At 46.3% G+C, this 21511-nt stretch overlaps 1 protein-coding gene across 1 annotated transcript; it reads left to right on the forward strand.

Moving 5' to 3' along the window:
• The first annotated feature begins 913 nt into the window (after window positions 1–913).
• Window positions 914–21511, forward strand: LOC139052917 (uncharacterized). The gene is made up of 5 exons (XM_070530066.1): window positions 914–1050; window positions 16960–16997; window positions 17824–17898; window positions 18688–18900; window positions 21415–21511. Exons 1-5 carry the CDS (start codon window positions 1017–1019, stop codon window positions 21433–21435), a joined length of 381 nt encoding a protein of 126 aa, XP_070386167.1. The 5' UTR covers window positions 914–1016; the 3' UTR covers window positions 21436–21511.

Raw genomic sequence — 21511 nt, forward strand, 5'->3', positions numbered from 1 at the left:
CTGGCTGTCAACATTACCGGGCACTTGTGGTGCATCTATTTATATATCTGTCGTGTAAAGTAATGGAACACTGGCTTATTGGCCTTACCAAGTACAATACTTCACGTGGGGTAAGTAGGATTTGACTGCTTTCAGCCTTTCTAAATTGGTAGTACGAGCCTTGGAAATAGCCTTTGTAACTGTCGCTTCTATTTGTCTCACGACCATAGTGTTTCGAAACCATTAATAATATCAGATTTGTTAGTTTATAGAAATTATGTTGCTGTATACCCGCGTGTAGAATACTTCGATGTGGAAATATCCTAGATTTCCAGAGTTTTGCAGGAATCTCAATCACCCGCCATGACATGTTTGGCGTTGACAACAAAAATACCTGCGCAGTTCGAGCTTTCGCGTTCAGCTTCCATAGTATTTTTTTTTGTTAGGAATTCCTCATTTGCGTTGTTTGTGCACTACATGCAAGAAGAAGAAATGGGAATAGAAGAGACGGAAAATTTGCATGCGACAGCTGGGTAATACCCATCTGCCTTTACAGGAAAATGTTGCCAAGGAAGCAAGTGTAGATTTATAGTAACGTAAAGTAGCTGTGGAAGGTCTCGTCGAGAAGGTAATGTATTTTATGGCGATTTGTTGAAGGCACAGCACAAAAAAAAGTTTGATGTGTCGCTTACGGCTGGGAAATTTAATTTCGCGTTTATGGACTGTTCACTCTCCCTAGACAAGCACATTTCTTTGGAAGCCTGCAGAGAACCGCAAGACGCGCCGCTGAAATCATTCATCGCTCATCACCGCGCGAAAAGCAATTACGAGGCTGTTCGCGCACGCGGAACCAGTTGCTTGCGTGCAGGCAAGCTCGAGTTCGTTACTCCGAACTGAAGTTTCAGGCCTCTAAAAGAAATGCAGCCACATGCAATAAGTCTCGCAAGTGAGCTGCAAGTATTTAGGGCTCTCCTTTCGGTCGTACAGCTGAGCCCCTTCCAACGATCACCGCGGCGTGCCGTGAACCCTGAGAAACGATGTGGTGTAGGCTTGTGTTGGCCCTCTTTGCATGTAAGTGAATTTCTTTCTTAACGTTGACCGTTATCGAGTTTGGCGACTACAAAGATTATCCTCACAATGTGAATATGTGTCCGTTGTATTGCAATAGTTATGCGAAAAACAAAAGCAAACACATAGGGGGGCACTAAGAGATGGGACACTGTAGTGAGTACGTTGTATAAACCTTCATAGCTAAAGCAAAGTGGTCCCCGCGTATCTCCTGAGCATTATATATTTTTTTACCGTACGAGATCGTGATGACGACGTGGTAACTTGAATACAATGGTAGGTAAATCATTGTTATTATTAGTCGCTCATCCCTATTCACCTGTGATGCTCGACCACATCATGTAGCCTAAAAGTCCTGAAGTAATATTACAAACTGCGAGTAACTTCTTTCGCATCGGTAAGCTACGCCTGCAGTAGATTTATTTGTCACATGCCGCAATGGGTTTAATTTGTTGCCTAAAATGACTATGAAATCATAACATGGCTTATGAACGAATGTATGCTATAGAGACTTCTCATGCATTTTGAAGTGATTCAGACCTGTGGTAGTGAGATTCGGCAGCACTAGGCGATTCTTCCGCGACAAATTTTTCAACAAGGTGATTCAACTGGTATGTGAAAGAATATAGGCGAGTTCATTAAACAACTTCAAGTCAGATCATCTGGTGATTATAGTCGACGCAATGCGATTAACAGCAAATCAATTTACGACACACGAAAGTGCCAACGCCAAAATGCGCCATTCACGATGCCCACTATGTAGCCGGGTTCATCTCTCTCGCTTTCAACAGGACACGATGGACTATCTATTGGCAGCGCCACTAAGGCCGTGCGCAACGTGAGTGAAAATATTCATTCAGGCAAGTCGTCTAAATGTATTTAACGCGGAGCTCATTCTGCTTCACACAACCTCAATTTTAAAAACCCTTTGCTGTCATTGAGGCATTTAGCCGGCGGCACTAAGGTCCCCTACTTCCGAGGGCATGAACTTGGGAAGGGTAGAGGCAGGGAAGGAGGCTGACGACGACCGACCCCGCCAGAGACAGCAGCCACCAGTCTGTACGTGCAACCACGTTCCACACATATCTCGTCGTACCGTATCGCTATTAAAAAAAAAGGACAATAGTTGTTTGACTAGCGTGGCCACAAATGCAGCAAGAGGTGGTACCGGGAACGGTTGGCACCTACAATAGAACTAGAACCACGACAACACCAGCCTTAGGCATGTGACACTAAACAAAAGAGAAAAGAACAAAGACATGTAAACGAGTTCTCAGACAATATAAAAAGAAAATATGGTTTAATATTTGTTGCTCTTTCGAAAAAGAACATTTCCGCAGAACCTATGTCAGAATGAGGGTCGACAGTAGTGCCTTTAGCATTGAATCAATGCAGCGACACGACGTACGGCCGCCCTCAAACTTACGTATGAGGCAGGCACTTCAGCAGGACTCTGCTTTCGCGCTTGTGATGATGTCGATTATCTTTTGGCATCCTCTTTGAAATGGGGCGATGACAAATTGTCACCACAATGTTCACCTAACAGCCCTCGATGCCATCTAGCGGAACCGCCACGAAGCCCTTGCGTGGCCTTCGAAATGGAAGGCGCACCGGCGCGTGCGAATGCTGAGAAACGCGTCATGGGGCGACGGGGCTCCTCTATCGTGCTTTTTTATGGACACGCTGCGCCATCGAACGGCAGTCCCGAGACGTTCGAGCGTGTCTTCAGAGACAAGAAGCCCCGCACGTCGGTGTTTATGAAACGCTGAGAAATGTTCCTTCTCTTGCCGCCCACCCAACCGAACATACTCAGTTTCCCAAGTTGGCTAGAGGTTCTTTCAAGAGCGGCGTTCCCCCAGTGGATTCTTGGACCAACTGGCTAAAGCGTTGGAGTGAAAGACATTCATCGAAAAGCGGCACATACTCATTGCATTCGTGGTGTCGACGGTTAAAGCATCGGGTTGCTGTGTATGAGGAATTCTTGTGACGTGGCTTTAACTATGCCAAGCATCGAATAAGCGTAAAATATTGTTTTTTCAGTCTAGTTTTGTACTTTTCCAATGGCACATATCTAGTTACCCAACTTGGCGTCACAGGTGTTCATTGATGTCCAGCACAGACCGAGTGGCCGATACGAGTGTTCCAAGATGGCATTAAAGTGCAGCATCTACATAGATCTATGTGGGCGTGAAAGAAGTTAATTTAAGAGAGACACGTATGTACAGATTTCCACATAATTAGTTACCTATGTTATTCCAATGGTTAGTTCGAAACGCAGCTCTCTCGACGTAGCAGCGCGGTGCCCTACAAATTCTGCCATGGACTAACAGGGATCAAAGTAGGAGGGAAACCAGTTGGATGGATGGTTGGATATATATATATATATATATATATATATATATATATATATATATATATATATATATATATATATAGATTGATAGATAGATATATAGCCAAAGAAGCTAAGGCATTCAGATAGCGGCGAAACTTATCCCACGATAAAGGTGGACGTAAAGCGCTTAGAATATAGCGAAACAACGTATTGCCACCATCGAAACGCGTGAGGTGAGGTATGCGGCCTATGCTTCAGCGGGATTCCTCTTTGGCGTTTCTAGCTCCGCCGCCGCAAAGCCTGCACCTAGCCTAAGCGATGCTTGCCGGGCCAGTGCGTGAGAACGCTTAGATGGACGTCATGCAGCACTCTAGCGCCCCTCTCGCGCTTCATTATGGACACGCTACGCCATCTAGTAGCACTGCCGAGCAATCCACGCGTTACCTCCGAGACGAGAAGCGTGGCGCACCAATGCTTACGAATGGTGGGAATCATTTCCTCACTTGGCGCGCTCTAAGGGGCACATACTCATAGACCCAAGTGGGCGAGAGAGAGAGAGATTTACGTGCATTGGTCGGATCCCTTTAGTCCGAGGCCCCGCTGGCCTCGGCCGCCCGCTTGACCTATCTTATGAAGGACTGTTGTCCCGACAGGTCTGAGCTGGTTAGCTATGCCTCCCATTGCTCCATTGTGTGGTGTGTTTTATCAAACGGGTGTGATTCACAATCCCATGTAATGTGCTGTAGTGTTGGTATGCCGCCGCAACATGGTAGTCGGGCCTGTAGCGAGTGGTGAACAGGGTATTTTGTAATTTAACTTGGGGGTATACCCTGGTCTGAAGTTTGCGCAAGCTGGTGGCTTCCTCTCCACTCAGTTGTGGGTGAGGGGAGTGTATTTCTTTCTGATTGCACGCTGATGAGCGAGAATCTCCCGGGCATTCTGTGGATTGGGGTTATTATACAGAGGCTACCTGAGACCGTCCCAGTCGAGTTGGCCCTGTTGATAACACCTCGGGCTAGCAAATCGGCCAGTTCGTTCCCCTCAAGGCTTGTGTGACCTGGGCACCACACGATCCAGTGGTTGTGGGCTAATTTCGTTGGTATTATTAATGACATGTTTTGGTCACGTGGCCCGTGAGAAGCACGCGACATGCTTCTTGTCAGTCTGTTAATATGGTGACGCCCTTTTGCGTGCGTTCCGCATGAGCCATTGCCACGGCGAAAGTTTCTGCAGCCGCCGGAGTACCTGCCCTGGCGAATGCCGTAAATTGTTGCGGTGCTTTCGTGTCGACTATTAAATTAAATTAAGGGGTTTTAGATGCCAAAACCACTTTCTGATTATGAGGCACGCCGTAGTGGGGGACTCCGCAAATTTCGACCGCCTGGGGTTCTTTAATGTGCACCTAAATCTAAGTACACGTATCGAATTGCCGCCGCCCTGGCCGGGATTCGATCCCGCGACCTCGTGCTCAGCCGCCTAACACCATAGCCACTGAGCAACCACGGCGGGTGAATTCGTGTCGACTATTGCCACTGCGCACCTCCTGACGTTCTTTTGGGGATCACTGGCGTTCGAGTGTACGTTCGAATGCACGGCTGTGTCCGTGTATATTGTATTGTACGTGGGAGTATTTTCATACATTGTTCTAATATGTTGTGCGCGTGCTTTTCGCCTTGCTTTATTGTGCTCCGGGTGCATGTTTTTGGGTATGGGGGCCACTGTTATTCGAGCTCGTGTTGAGGTCGGTAGTGGTAATAAGTGTTCGCTGATAAATTGTGGGTGTGGGTAAATACGTGCCCTTGTCAGCAGGGCCCACCCTGCGTGAGTGTAGCTCAAGCATTCCTTCTGAGAGATTAGCTCTTCGAATGTGTTGTGCACTCCTAAGGCTAGCAGGCGCTCTGTGGACGTCCCCTTGGGTAGTCCGAGGGCCGCTTTGTATGTTGATCTTATTATGATGTCGACCTCCCTCTCCTGCTCATGACTAAACAAATGGTAGGGCAGGCCGTACGTGACTGGGCTTATCACTAGTGCTTGGACGAGCCTCAGCGTGTCGTGTTCTTGCATGCCAGCTTTCCGATAAGTTACGCGACATATCATTTGTGCAATGTTACTTGTGGTGGTCTTCAGTGTTTTGATGGTGTGGGATGCTTTACCGCTACTTTGGAGCAAGAAACCCATGATACGCATCGCCATAACTTCTTGGACCGTGTGTCCTTGCACAACGATGTTGACAGGTCCGTTGGATATGTAGCCCCTCGAGTGTAGCCGAATGGCCTGTGATTTTTCGGGGCCAATTATAGGCCACTGCTCCTCGAGAATTTATCTGCTGCCTCGGCTGCTTGCTGTAGTACATGTTCTTTGTGTTCCAGAGGGCCCCTTGCTACCCACAGCTTTATGTCGTCCGCGTACAGTGTGTAACCCAAATCAGTGATTTTGTCCAGCTGTCGCGCCAGCTAAGCGACAAATCGCTACATTCAACAGCAAAGATGAGATTATTGCCCCTTGGGGTGTTCCTCTGCTGGGCATCTTGAACGTTTAGGAAGCGGTTCGACCGATTCCTATTGTGGCGGTGCGGTTGGTGAGAAAAGCCGGCACGTTGTTGTACGTTCGTTCTCCGCATCCCGTCAATTCGATTTCCTCCAATATTGTTTTGTGCGAAACGTTATCAAATGCTCCCTTGAGGTCTAGTGCGAGCACTAGTCTTTCCTCTCCGCGGGCGATGCTAGCTATAACTTCTTCTCTGATAACAAGAAAGGGGCTGGCAGATGGAATGGCACACTGTGGTATAAACTTTTTTAAAACAGGGTTGAAGTGCCTCAGACAGGCTGGCCAACGTTTCGATAGCTGGACCTATCTTCGTCAAAGGCGGCCTCGTCATCCTCGGCGTGTTAGTTTTAAAGGGTTAGTGCAGTGACGTCACGTGCGGGTGTTGTCGCTGGCGGCTGGTTTTAAAGAGAGAGATTACAAGAGGGAACAGGCGCTGTCGTCCGACGTCTGTGAGCCTCATTCTCAAGACGAAGGGACAAGAGCGTGAGAGTGGGCACGCGGGGAGGAAAGAAAAGAAATAGAAGCAGAAAAAAGGGGGGAAAAAGGAAAAAAAAAGAAGCAGGGGGGAGCACGGGCCGTACCAAGACACAACAAAGGGGGGGGGGGTGAAAGAAAAAGAAAGAGAAAAATGAAATCTTTTAAGAAATACGGGGGCTTGGGAGCGTGTTGGGGATGTGAAAGGTTAGGAGGTATTCAGGGGAGTCGTTGGCGGCATGTTTTTGAGGCATTAGAACGGCCGGTCAAGCAATAGGTCGAGTAATTTTGAAATAGTTAAGGTGGCGGCGAGGAGTCTGCGGTGCAATGTGTGGGGTGACTGAAAGTCAGCGGCATGGTCTTTCAAGGGGCACTGCCCCACGCGCTTAACGTAGGTGTCGTTACGGCGGCATCCAGAAGGCGATACTCCGGGTTGAGCCGCCGAAAAAGGCATATTGACTTCGGAATGTGTTGTCGAGGGGGTTTCAAAAAAAAAAAGACTAAAGAAGGGGGCAGGGGGAAGGGGGGGGCGAAATCGGTATAGCAAACAGGAGGGTGACGCGTGCAGAAGCGGGGGCGCGGGCAAGTGTACATGGAAGAAGGGGATCGTACACTTGGTGTAGACGTAAAATCCTGAAAGAGTACATTAAATTGAGTAGTAGGCAGGAAACTTTTTTTCCTTTTTTCCCCTTGTCCCCCTCTCCCCTTTTCTCCCCCTTTCCCCTTTTCCTCCGAAATGAAAGAGTAGGTGAGGTTAAGAATTAAAGTTGGCTGGTGGCCTAATGTGTTTTGTGTATTGGTTGATGATATGAGAGTTTCAGATTTAAGTTACAGCTTTTAAAGATTCTAAGTTGCCGCGTGCCAAATTAATTCCTGTCGGGTGTAGGCAATTAAACTTGTGTATGAGGTATGATTCCGTGTACTTCCTTTCGCGAGGGGAACGGAAATTTGTTTGTAGTATATAGAGCCTTGCTTTGTCAAACATATGTCCATGTTCATTAAAGTGGCTGGCTACTGCTTTGGGTAAATTGTGTTTTGTGTCCGCGCGGTGACCATTGAGTCTTGTATTGATTTGTTGTCCGGTCTCACCTATGTATTTTTTGCTACAAGCGGCGCATTCTAGACAGTAGACTACATTGCTTGATGTGCAGGTGAAAGCCGAAGTTAGTTTGTGTGTGTAATTCGACGCTGTACTTTTTACTGTAGTAGTGGATTGAATGTGTTTGCATGTAGAGCACCTGGGGCGACCACAGGGATTGGTTCCCAACTTCTTCTTTTTCTGTAGTTTGGCGTGCACAAGAACATCTTTAAAATTAGTGTTGCGTCTGTAGGCTACTCTGGGAGGGTCGGGAAAAATCTTCTTAAGTTTCTGGTTGCTGGTGAGAATCGGGTAGTATTTACTTAGGATGTTATTCACGTTTGGGAGTGCGTTTGAGAATTTAGTAGTAAGAAGAGGCGTTGTTGTTCTTATGATCTTCGGGCGGGGCTTGAGGACCTCGGCTCGATCAAGTTTGGTTGCAGCGATGTAAGCTGTTTGAAGGTCACTGTTTGGGTGGTTCCTGTTTGATAGCGTTTCATTAAGGTGATCGAGTCTATCTATGTAGTCTTGGTTTTCAACGCAAATGCGACGTAGTCGTGTGGCTTGGCCTTTAAAGATGCCTTGTTTGCAATGTCTGGGATGGTGGCTGGTATATTCTAGGTACTGTTGTTTGTCGAAAGGTTTCCTATACAGCGTTGTCTTTAGTTCACCATTGTCAATGTATATTGTTGTGTCCAGAAAGTTTATGCGCTCAGTTGAGGATTCTGATGTGAATTTTATTGTCGGGTGAACAGAATTTAGAAAGGATACATATTTATCTAGACTGTCTTGGCCATGTCCCCAGATTATGAGTATGTCGTCTATGTATCGTAGGTATGTGTGGGGCTTGGTAGTGCAGCGCGATAGGAAATCTGTTTCTAGAATCCCCATAAATATGTTCGCGTAGGTTGGTGCAAAAGGCGTACCCATGCTTGTACCATGTATCTGTAGGTAGTAACTCTCTTCAAATTCGAAGTAGTTATGTGTGAGAACTAATTCAAGGAGAGACAGGTAAACTTCAGTAGAGTGTTGTGCACTGTGTTTAGACAGCGTTTGTTTTATCGAAGATAAACCATCAGGGATTGGAATGTTGGTGTACAGCGCCGTGACGTCTAGTGTTGCGAGAATTGTGTTGTGGGGTAGTGTGCCTTTAGTATTAATGTCTTCTATAATTCTCAGCAGGTGGGGCGTATCTTGTACAAATGACGGAAGTGTTTTCGGCAAGTTACCAAGGTAGTGGTTAAGGAATGTGGAGATGCTCTCTGTCGGGGTGTTGTTGTTTGATACTATCGGACGGCCTGGGATAATAGCAGTGTATAGTTCAGCGGATGGAATTTTATGAATTTTCGGAAGGAGGTAAAAACGTCCGGCAGTTTTGTTGCTTGGTTTAAGAAATTTGTATTCTGATGGTGTTATCAATTCATCAGCCAAAAGTGATTTCAGCCTGTTGGTAATTGTCACTGTATAGGACAATGTCGGATCGTTATCTAGTTTGCGGTAATGTTCTGGGTTGTTTAGTTGTCTGTAAGCCTCGTGCTTGTATTTTTCTATTGGCCAAATAACTATACTTCCACCCTTATCTGCTTCCTTAATAACAATGTCATTCCGGCAGCTCAGATTTGAAATGCCGAAATACCGATTTCGCCCCCCCCTTCCCTCTGCCCCCTTCTTTAGTCTTTTTTTTTTGAAACCCCCTCGACAACACATTCCGAAGTCAATATGCCTTTTTCGGCGGCTCAACCCGGAGTATCGCCTTCTGGATGCCGCCGTAACGACACCTACGTTAAGCGCGTGGGGCAGTGCCCCTTGAAAGACCATGCCGCTGACTTTCAGTCACCCCACACATTGCACCGCAGACTCCTCGCCGCCACCTTAACTATTTCAAAATTACTCGACCTATTGCTTGACCGGCCGTTCTAATGCCTCAAAAACATGCCGCCAACGACTCCCCTGAATACCTCCTAACCTTTCACATCCCCAACACGCTCCCAAGCCCCCGTATTTCTTAAAAGATTTCATTTTTCTCTTTCTTTTTCTTTCACCCCCCCCCCTTTGTTGTGTCTTGGTACGGCCCGTGCTCCCCCCTGCTTCTTTTTTTTTCCTTTTTCCCCCCTTTTTTCTGCTTCTATTTCTTTTCTTTCCTCCCCGCGTGCCCACTCTCACGCTCTTGTCCCTTCGTCTTGAGAATGAGGCTCACAGACGTCGGACGACAACGCCTGTTCCCTCTTGTAATCTCTCTCTTTAAAACCAGCCGCCAGCGACAACACCCGCACGTGACGTCACTGCACTAACCCTTTAAAACTAACACGCCGAGGATGACGAGGCCGCCTTTGACGAAGATAGGTCCAGCTATCGAAACGTTGGCCAGCCTGTCTGAGGCACTTCAACCCTGTTTTAAAAATGTTTATACTTCTCTGATCAGTAACAATGCGCCTTGACAGGATAGCCCCATACGGAACCCTTTCGTCGTGTGTGGAAACAATCTTATTTCTTCAAGGTACCACTGCAGTCTTACTTGTACTACTCGTTTGCACAGTATACCCGCGCAAGAGGCGAGAGAAATGGACCTCAGAGCGTCTATTGAGGGGATCTTTTTAGACTTGGGGATCATGATAATTTTAGCGTGTTTCCATTTCGGGGGCAATTGGCCTTTGAGCCAGCTCTCGCCATTGAAGAGTTCTGTGATTCTAGTCAGGACTCTAGCCTCCAGGTTCTGAAGCATCGCGTTCGTGATGGCACCAGGGCCAGGAGCCGAGTTTTTGGCGGCTGCTTGAGCTGCCTCAAAGACTTCTGCATATGTCAATGGTTCATCTAATTTCGAATTGGCCTTTCCAAGGTATGGTCGCGTCTCGTTTGGGGCGTCTGTGTTTAGTGGTGGTCCTATATATCGTTCTTTAAATTTCTCTAGTAGTTCCGCGTCTGTACCTGGGAAAGTGTCCGATATGATTTGGAGTCGTTTGTTGCTTTCCGTGCGTGTGCTATCCGGGTCAAGCATTCCACGAAGGTTGCGCCACGTGCCAGCCGTTCCCAAGGTCCCCGAGAGGGACCCGCAGAACGTAGCCCACTCGCTTTTCGCTAATGCGGCTGCGTGTTGTTGCGTTTGCTCCGCCAGAAGTGTTATGCGGGCACGTAGCTGTTTGTTCAGGCGTTGTTTTTTCCAACGCTTAACTAATGTGTGTCTATTGACCCGCAAGTTTACAAGGTGGGAATCTACCACGAGGTCCTCCAGTGTCTTTGTGTGTTGACCGGATGAGTTTGTACATTCTTCTATGTTGTCGGGAGCCTTTGATGCGTCGAGGTTCCTTTGGAGCTCACTGTATTTTGCCCAATCGGTTAATTTCGTTGTGCCAATCGTTCTACGTAATTTGGGGGTGGAGAGTGAACACTACGAATCAGATCATGATCAGTCCCCAAGTTTTCGTTTAGCGATGCCCACTGTGCGTTTTTGATGTTTAGCGTGTACGCTCAATCGGGTGTTGTGTCCCTGCTCACGCTGTTACCTGTGCGTGAGGGCATGCCTATATGGTTTGCTGTCTGCATGCCGAGGTTCTCAACCGATTGCTCAAGTAGGGCTCCTTTAGGGGATGTGGATGCGTAGTCCCACATTGTATGTGGTGCGTTGAAAGCGCCCAATTTCACCATCCGGTCTTTGGTGCCCGCTATGGTCGCTATTGCAGAGTGTCCGATAACATTTGGAGTAGGTACAGATCTTTGCTTTTGGGAGGGCTATAGGTGTATGTTATGATGCTGTCTGCTTTTCCTCTTTTACGCGGTAGCACGCTGATCGTTACGGTATTGGTTTCTCCGGGAAGTTGGGAGAGGAATATTATTTGTGCCGTGATTGTCTTGTTCGCCAGCGTGGCAACTTTAGGATTTTGGAGTTCGCTCATAACATAATAGCCCTGTAGTCGGGCCGGTTTGGGCCCAACCTCCTGAAGGCATATTATGTCGGGAGCTAGCGCCTTTCTAGCGAAGGATCGCCAGTTTCATTGCCAGATTTCTAATGGTTCCGGGTTGTTTGGTTTTGCTTTCCGTCTAACTGTGGTAGCCATGGTTCCCACACCTTATGTATACTTTTGACATCTCGGTGTCCGAGCCGTCTGTATCAATTATGCGGTTGGCCGTCTTGCTTTTGGCCGATCCGGCGCCGACTGCTATGGCGGGTTTCTTAGTAGTTGTGGTTTCGGCTGCTGTTTTTAGCTGCTTCGTCACTTGTTGTTTGTGCTTCTCGAATTCTGCGAGAATTTGTGATTGGAAAGCGAGGTGCTTCTGATTCACGAGAGTTGTCATCTCGTGCATCAATGATTTAAAGGTTTCTGACAATGATAGTTGGATTTGTACCATTGCATGTGGCGCTTCGTTATTCGGTGTTTGCGGTGTTGGTGTTAGTAGTTTTGGTTCGCTACACGTGTGAGAGTGTTGGTATTTGCGGCGATTTGTGTCGGTTCTGCGGCGGATTGCCTACGATATAATTCGAGTTGCATTTTTGCCTGTGGGGCCTTCCTCTAGCTCCTTAATTTTCTCGTCGGATCGCTGTCGTTTGCCTGCCTCCTCTCGAAGTTGTACGCGTAGCTGCGCGTTTTACTGTTTAAGTATTTCGTAACCGGGATCCCGCTGTGTGCTTGGTGTTTGTGGCGGAGCATTGGGAGATACAACCGTCGCACAGCTCACCCGAGGCTTTTGTGACAGCTGTTGCTGCCGGGACACTGGCTCTTGTGCGGCCCTAGACGGCTCCCTGGAGGGGCTCCTACTCCTTTTGCCATTAGGAGATGTAGATTTGTGGCGATGGCTGTCTTCCTCATCCTTTAAGCTGAACCATCGCGGTCTCTTCTGGCCCACTAGCGATTGGTGTTCTTGGAACGAATGTTTTTTTAGTTTCTGTGGGCATTGGTTGCTGCCAGTCTCGTGGCCTGCCGCCCCGCATGGCGCATTTGATCACACACTCATTTCAAAGGGTGTGGGAATGCTTCAGGCCACATTTCTTGCAGATGTTGATCGGGTGGGGGCACACATCCGGTGGATGTCCCGCTTGGAAACAGTCCGTGCATACTTGAACAGTGGGCTTGTATGAATGGAGTTACATCTCTCCTCTTATGTGATGAATACATTTGAGAAGGGAGCCACCTGTGAACGTGATCAGTGCCGCGGATGACTTGCCTAGCATCCCAGCTCGTTAGATTTGAACTCCGTGTGTCCGTACTCGCATGTTGGCTACTAAATGCCCCATGGGCATGTCCGCTGGAATGCCGTGAGCCACACCTCGATAGCCGTTGTCGGGGTAAGCTACATATGTGTTCAACTGGTGCACACGTCCATTCAATTCGAGTTGCGTGATGCGGCGGAGTACGTTGGCGACTTCCGTGCTACTGACCGATAAAATTATAATGTTCGACACGGGGCGAGTGCGGAGGATGAAATCCACGCCTGTGATTCTCCCTCGCTTCGCGAGTACATCTTGAGTTCGAGATGGTCTGGGATTGGTTGGCTTGCCTTGAGAATGGCAGTCGCCAAGGTTGCTATTAGTACATCTTCGATTGTTAATCCTTTTGTTGGACGTATGATGATTTTTACATCATCCTTTGGTAGTGCTGGCAGGCTCTTACGCTTTGGATGGTGGAAGCGATTTCCTTGATTGTCGGCCACACCTAATGGATGGTCGCCGCGTTCCCCAATGGCGAATTTTGCCCAACTTGGTGAGCCGCGTTGCTTCGGAGATTGGGCTTCCTTGCCTTTTTCGTTCTTCTTACGTTGTTTCTTGGCTCTTTGTAGAACTGCGCCAACTACCGTCAGTGCGGTCGGCATTTGTCGGGTCGGTTTCGATGAGGTCCTTGTCGAACTCGTGTTCCATCTCGGTGGATGAAGATTGTTCGTTATATTTGTTCGGTGAGTGCCTTGAGGTGAAGCACATTGGCGGCGGGGCTGTACCGGTAGCCGTCATTGGCTCCTGAGAGGCCTTCTGAGACATTTTCCGTATCGTTGAGGCGGCAGTGGTCTCACAGACCACGCCTAGGTGTAGCGAATGCCGTGCGTTTCTGTGAGCGTTCTTGCCGCGTTTGTTACCCGACGCAGCTGCGTCCACTTCGAATTTCCAAGCTTCGATATTGAGGTAAAAAATTCGCCTACCGGTTTGAAAATGATGCCCCGGTGCAGGTGTCGTATCGGTGCAATCGATATGTTGGTTGTTGTCCTACGGTCATTGGAACGGGCGTAAATCGCGTTTCGGTGGAGCCGATGTGAGGCACGTCTGCTCCGTTGGGCCCCCCAACCCTTCCCCCACTAGAGAGGCATGGGAGGCAGCCCTACTCAATTGCTCGGCGCTGGAGTCCCAAAGGGTCTAGTCCAACGGGCGCGGGTAGCAGCTTCGTCCAGTGGGGTCCCAGACAAAGAACTCCACCTATGTAAAGGGCCATGTTCTGCCTGCAAACTTTCAATCCGTTGAATAAACGTTTTTCATCCATCTCTCTGGCATCCCCAAGTGGGCAAGAGGTTTATTGGAGAGCGACACACACCCATTCCATTCATCGCGCAGCTGCGTTGGCGTGAAAGACGCCAGCTAATTCATAGGCTTCTAGTGCGTTGGGTTGCTTACCTCGACGAACCATGGGGACGTTGGTTTGATTCCGCTCAGATTCGGAGAAACTTAAAGGATGTTTTTTTTTTTCTGCCGTTGTAGAGCAGCACATTCCGAATTGCACATACATGGTTACCCAAGTTTGTGTCCTTCATTGAAGAGCATCACACAAATAGTGCCACATACCCAGCGACGCAAGTCGGCGTTGAAGTGTTTTTTCAAAATGTAGTGCCGACCCAGACCCTCATCTACACATGTGGGGATGAAGGATGTTCGCTGAAGAGCGGTATGCATGTTCCCATTGGCGTATACTCGGTGTACCTTGCTGGTGCGATGGCTGGTTTCAAACCCTTTTACTTCAGCGCAGCAGCCTAATGAGGTAACCATTCGACCACGGACTACATAGTGATCCAGGTAGGCGGAAACACACTTAGTTACAAGCATCCGCAGATAGATAGATCGCCTCCGGAAAGTACGTGAAGCACCTAATGAGCTTTAACGCAATAAAGTACAGATGATTTGACATTTAGCCCTCCCCATTGCATAGAGTCGCGACTAGGGACTTTTGCTTGAAAGCCGGGACTGTTCCACTAAACTCGGGATGGTAGGTAGCCCTAAGTTCCACGTGCCCATTTAGCGATGTTGGCGTGAAAAAGGTTTGTTTCAGAGTGACGCACACTTACTGGTACATACCGAATGACGCAAGTGGCAATCTAAGAGGTTCATAAAAAGTGGTACTGAGCGCGTGTCACATGCCTAGAGACGCGAGTTGGCCTGACGCTAGGTTTTGAAGCCTGTTCTTGAGACCAGCAGCGCTCATCGCTATCCGTTAGACCATGGACTACGTAGTGATCCAGTTTAGCAGGAAACTATTAGAGACAAACATAGATAGTCCGCGGAATATGCGTGAAGTATCTTGAGAAAGCGAATTGCTTTAAAAGCAATCCTATTATTATTCTAATGCCATACCAACGTTTTTTAGTTCTATCATTTGGCTAAGTTATTTATACTAAGAACTTTTTAGCGATTTACCTTCAAGCTCATATATGCGTAGGGAAGTCTTCGTTATAATTTGTAACTAAGTAGATGTTGGCAACAACATACTTTCTGGCTTCACCTTTTTGGATGAGATCACGCCAATAAGTATGAGAAGTGCCACAATAAGTTTTAGAAACATGTTATAAATACTACTAATACACAAAATGTGTTTATAGTGAACGGTTATCCTTTTTCAAGGATAGTGCAAAGCTTCTCTAAATAAATATTTGACCGATTGTAATATGTATTTTTACTTGACCAATCATCCTGTTTATTGTGACCGTTACCAGACCTGCTTACATTTTACGACCCGTTAATAGCGCAACTTTCTACCTGAAATATATTTCTTCGTTTGTGGGTCTTGAGGCATTGCCTCTTTTATTTTTCTTACTTGTGTCGACTTTTGGAAAAATATTTCCGTTACACCTGGAATTTTTATGTAGCCCGCTATGGATGAAAAAGTCCTATATCAGTATCTTTTTGTTATAGGTTGTCACCAAAGGGGTTGAATGAGATAGTTACTTGTTGCTGTGGCTATTTTTGTGTTATTCTTCAATTTGACTTCTTATTCCTTGGAAGTATAGCCATTAAATAATTTTTAATCGCTTCTCGATAACCTACTGTTCTATTCATGAGAAACAGAGAGAGAGAGAGAGAGAGAGAGAGAGAAAAAGACAAGAAGAAAAGGCAGGAAAGTTAACCAGGTGGTCACTCGGTTGACTGCCCTACACATGGGGGAGGGTAAAAAATAAAATTAAATTGTGGGGCCTTACCTTCCAAAACCCCGATTTGATGCGGGGCTCTTTAATGTGCACCTAAATTAAAGTACAAGGGTGTTTTCGTATTTCGACCCCATCGAAATGCAGCCGCCGCGGCCGGGATTCCAACCCGTGACCTTGTGCTTAGAAGCCGAACACCGTAGCAAGTAAGCAACCACGGTAGGGGGGGGGGGGGAAGGCTAAAGAGAGCGAGGGAACGACAAAAAAAATAGCACAAGACGATTGTGATACAAGCATATGCACCAACATGGAAGATCCTGAATCACTGTTCTTTTCCCGACGATCCCTCACAGAGCAGATTTTACGTTGAAATCAAGAAACAACTACTTGTGATATAGCAAAGTATAGCTCAACCTATATAGAAATTTCTGTGACACATTACTAGGCAGTTTAGTGATGAAGTGTTTTCCCTTTCACTAAGTTTATTGTGATCATAGCTTTCCTCTTGACTTTTAATGCAGCAGAAAATCTAACCCTTCACATTGAATATGCCCGTAGAAATCCGAAGAAGCATACATGAAAGCTATGGCTGTGTGTGGTATGTTCCAGAAGTGAATTAGTACTGACAGACCTGACCGCTATAGTCAGCTCAGTGAAGCGAATCTCTGATGGAAAGCGTGGTCTTGAATGTGCGGGTGATTGTCCTAGTCTTCTAAGTACATTTATTCTCTTGCCAGAACGCGTGACGCCTGCTCTACTGTGTTGTTTACATGGCCCGCTTGTAAATTTAATAGATGCAGCTGGCTGGTTCTTGGTCAAATTTAGTAATTTGCAATCTCTCGTTCCATGATGAACTGGTTATGTGTCTTCGAATATAAGGATTGTAATAAGGTCTCACCGTCCTGTTGAGAGCTGTTCATGCCCTGATGTGCCTATAGTATGACAAATAGGGTTCTAAGCTCCACACAAACAGCCTGAGATATGTGTAAGTTCTGTTATCTCATATGGTCGAATAAAAAGCGAATGCAAGTCATATGAACTGTGCATCATTTTGGAAGGCTAAATTTTCGCATGTGATATGTTTCTTCAGCTCTTCAAAAGAATTCGAAAATATTGCAAACTTATTTTGTCCTTTTCTTGTATATTTTAGTCTTCACAGGCTTCACTGCAGTCAGAAGCCATATCCTGGTAAGCAACGCCTTATATTTGTGCGCTACACTTATCCAAGCAATTGTAAAGGCCAGAATCACAATAGAGATGTACGGTTTCTGGTATCTTAATTTAAGTGTCAATGATGCTAACATCTTCGAACGCCAGGGGGGTCTAATTTCCTTTAATTTGCTAAGTCAAACATATTCTCACTTCTGATAATTCATCACAAAGGGTTAGCTTAAATGTAGGAGTTAATTATTTAGCGCTTCCATATTTTCCCTTACCAATTTCCATATTCTAACATTTTTAACACATGCCAACGCACACACGTACAACATATTGACAGCTGCTCGTGTAAATTGCGGAAAATTTATTGTCTAATTTGTAGCGAGGCCTTATATTTAACAAAAACTAAACTAAGAGTTTGATTCTCGCGCTGCAAAAGCACATTGCTTTTGGCGCCTACGATAAACGACGCAAGTCCTGCATACCTAAAGTCACATGACAAGGATTTCTTAGTCTGCCATACTGTTGCACTGCTGAACAGGACCTGGTACCTGATGCGGTCATTATCCTTGTCGAAAATGAGGCCCTATTAACTAGCTCAGTCGTGGCTCCATTCTTGACCGGCTCAGAGTTGACTTCCGAGACCCAATCATTCGCCGCAGTAGGAACACCACTATGACAACAGAATCCCAAAACGAATTTCTCTATAATATAGAATTGTTGGTTAAGAGACGATTAAAATTAGTATAATGGGCATAAGTATAAGTTTATTAGGAAAAGCCAGTCGGCTTCTAAGTCAAAACTATCCGAGACGCGAACTACGCAGTGAAGCATTAAATTTTTTTTTCTGTTCTAGATACCCGGTGGCGGCTACTTCCCAGACACGGGAATGAAGAAAGTCTCCAGCCAGAGCTTCTGGACCCAACATGGGGTGAGGATGTTCACTTGCCGGTCTCTTCAATGCGATAACTGCGGCATACTGCCACTGGCCGCGCTTCGCCGCCGTCACTGGCACTGTTGGCGCTGCTGTCCGATCGTCGCGTTGTCCCGATATCGAACGGTACTCGCAAGGTCCGCACATGCAGGATTAGGTTCCTTGTGCGCGCCGTGCCTATGGCTGCAAGACGAATCCACGAGGCCGCACTGTCACGCTCCGCTGAGTCGGCCTGGTCAGAGCCAGAATAGCATTCTGGCTTCCGCTGCTAGCATGACCGTTGTGTGCGCATGCATTAGCGCTCTTGCTGAGAAGTTGCGCTCATACCACACCGTAGTGCACGCACTGATCTGAGAGAAGCGAACTGCAAACGTGGTGCAAAATCTGTCTGATCTTTTGGTGCATTACACCAGTGGCCCATAAACTGGTCTGAGTGGAGCGGACATTACACGTTAGGCTAGATCAGATCTTTTCAGCGGGCGCTTAATGACACTGACAGCTTTATCGTCCGCGCGATTTCTCGCACAATCCATGTGTGAAGGCGGGTACACACACACTGCCGGCGTTCCTCGTCAAGCGAGAATTGGAGCAAGCCTGGTTTTCGCTTGAGCTCTGCTCCGGCGGCAGTGGGTGTGAGTAGGCGCGAGTTGGAACGCGGGGGAGTGTGAGTGCGTATCGTGAAAAAGTAAATGTTGATGAGGGAGCTTAACTTGCTCAGCCGATCTATATTAGCGCAGGGTGGTTTTAGGATGGCATCCTGCCACTTGCTAAGCTTCCCTTGCGCAGGGTGGCGGAGGATTCATCGGTCCAGGCATCATTGGGGGAGGAGCGGCTGGCGGAATAGCAGGTGGTGTCATCGGTGGTGCAGCAGGTGGTGTGGCAGGTGGCGTCATCGGTGGTGCAGCAGGTGGCGTGGCAAGTGGTGTCGGCGGTAGCTTGGCTGGCGGCGTTGTTGGAGGAATAAAGTCGTTTAAATACTGGCCGCAACAACAACAGTTGGTATGAAATGCCTGCGATGCTATTTTTCTTATGGCCAGTAGCCTTTGATATGGCCATTATACTATGTAAAGAATTTCTGCCATATCTCTCCCCAGTATAGCTGCCTGGTTCTTTTCTTACTCCTCTCGATTAAGAAGCGCTTCTAATCGGTTTTATTCCTGTGATACCACAATGAGCAATAATCATTTACGGTGGTAAAGATAAGCATGTCTCTTTTGGTGTAATATTTTGGTATAATATGCAACATTTGTGCAAACAGTGTGCAAGAAAACTCAAAAGGCGAACGTAAAAAAGAGCGTGTAACAGAGCCTCTTTTGCATTAAACAACAAAAAATAAATGCCTCACGCAAACTACACACAAACTCATGGAACATTATTTAATATATCCTCTGAAGAATGGTACTCGAAAGACGTGGTTGCAGTGGGCGTCGCCACGCATGGCACGGCACGGTTTGACCTAACTTTGAGATATGTGACGTTTTTTATCTGTACGTTTACTTGTAAAATACAGTGACCTCTAGCATAAGCAGATAACAGAGAGAGTGACGGAAGTATACAATTCAATACTATGAGTGCGTACCACATTCTACTACATTGAAATCAGGCATAGCACAAAAGAAGAATGATAAATATAGCAATACCAACAAAAAGTGCAATAGATGGATTGCCAATTCCACCCGAAAACTGAGACGCAGTTCACTCGTGGATTTCACTGTGCCTAGAATTCAAATTTTCAATCGTACGGGGAAACCATACCAGTGCGGGTTAGAAAGTTTCATACGCAGGGCGTTGTAGCTTGTAGTATACACTTGTGGGACAGGTGTTAAAGGGCAATAAAATTATTAGTTAAATTCATTTTCAGAATTATTATGAATGTGGACTTTAAGAATTTTATGGTAAAAGTTAAGAACTAATTCCGCAACAAAACAACAGGAAAATAGTAGCGACCTGCGTCGCCGAACCTAGAGCAGTCGTTAAAGATGAAACAGTTTTACTTCATCCATATAAACACGAAAAAAAGGATGCTAACCGTTACTTCATATGCAAACAAAGTGCAATCAGCACTTCTCTTGAAGGATATATCCCAACAAACATGAAGAAAATGGGGAAGGAGAAAAGAGGAGGCGATAATGTTTGAAATTGATTGGCGTGCAATACAGCTGTAATGGAACCGATAGCCGAACATTATGCGGAGACCCGGTATTCAGGCAGGGCTTAGCTGCCGACTAAGCGTCTATTGAAACAAAGAATAGACCCGCGTGAATAAAAGCATTCGTTCGTCTAAGCATTTTTAGATATATTAAAACTGCAACATACATTCCTAAAGCTTGGTGCATTCCTCGTTTTATAAGCTCTCCCATCGCGAATTTCGAAGGTAATGGCTCACAAGTTCACCATCTCTTTTGTCAGCTGCCCTGTTATGGGATGCAATGCATTCTAAGAATATATGCAGTCGATTTCTCTCGGTGAACATAACGCAGCCAGGAATTTAGAAAACTAGCAATGCACATATATTGTCTAACTTCTCGCTTAAAAGTCAACGCTCGTCAACTGCCGCAGCCTGTAGTTTAGTACAACATTTTAGCGAACTGCGCGCGCAATGGTGTCAGAAGCGCCGTTCATTGCAATTTCGCACTGACTTCACACCATTGAAATATAATATCGTTAACAATACACTTAGCTCAAACGTAAGCCTTTAGTATTTCGTATAATAATGTACTGTTTACTAATGTGTACTAAGTCGGTCTCCTCTGTGCATAACCATGAAGGATGCGAGTCGCTCAGAATTGGCCATCAGAAAGATCCTGATTGGGAACCCATAAAGCGTAAAGCAAAAAAAAAAAGATAGAAGAGGCATCTCTGCAATAGTGCAGGTTGGGCTATGTCTTCCATCTACAAGTGTGGTCAAGTTTACATAAACATGATCACTCATGCACTTGCGAAGTGCTCCGGAACAGTCACTTTTCTTGTGTGTATAAAAATTTAAAACGGCTGTCACAGTAGTTTTTTCCACAGTTATTTTTCAATACTTTTTCGAGAGCACTAATTCATTAAGGCAATAGCAGCAGCTGGCATCGTCTAAGAGACACTAACATCTGTTTCAATTAACATTGTTAACTCAATTCTTTTTCAGAGCTGTGCGGTCTCCTACACGACTCGTATATTTTTGTGTTGCAATCCGAAGGTTGCGCACCGTGGGATTTCGACTTGTCCTTAAACTGCAGTGTTCAGCCTTGAAGTGAGAGGTGCTCTTCGGTCTGAGTGCTATGTTATGGATGCCTTCAGTTCGTTCAATGATTCGATTCCACTGTCAATGCAAGAATCAGCATGCAGGCTGTGAGGGATATTGTATAGGGGGCGGCGAAGGCGAATTTATATGTATATATATATATATATATATATATATATAATGAAATCATACACATTCTGGTAGCGGCATCAGTTTGGTTGTAAGAGCTTCTAAAGTGGTTCCTGCCTCGATTTTTATTTGCTTGTTTTTCTTGTGTCCAACAGCTACAACCGGTACTTGGATGATGCGGTTTCAGCAAGAGGAGTCCGTGAGAGGTCCCATGAATGTGAATAATGCACGGAAATACACTATGAAGTATAA

The sequence above is a fragment of the Dermacentor albipictus genome, unplaced genomic scaffold (genome assembly GCF_038994185.2).
Source record: "Dermacentor albipictus isolate Rhodes 1998 colony unplaced genomic scaffold, USDA_Dalb.pri_finalv2 scaffold_44, whole genome shotgun sequence".
Lineage (NCBI taxonomy): Eukaryota > Metazoa > Arthropoda > Arachnida > Ixodida > Ixodidae > Dermacentor > Dermacentor albipictus.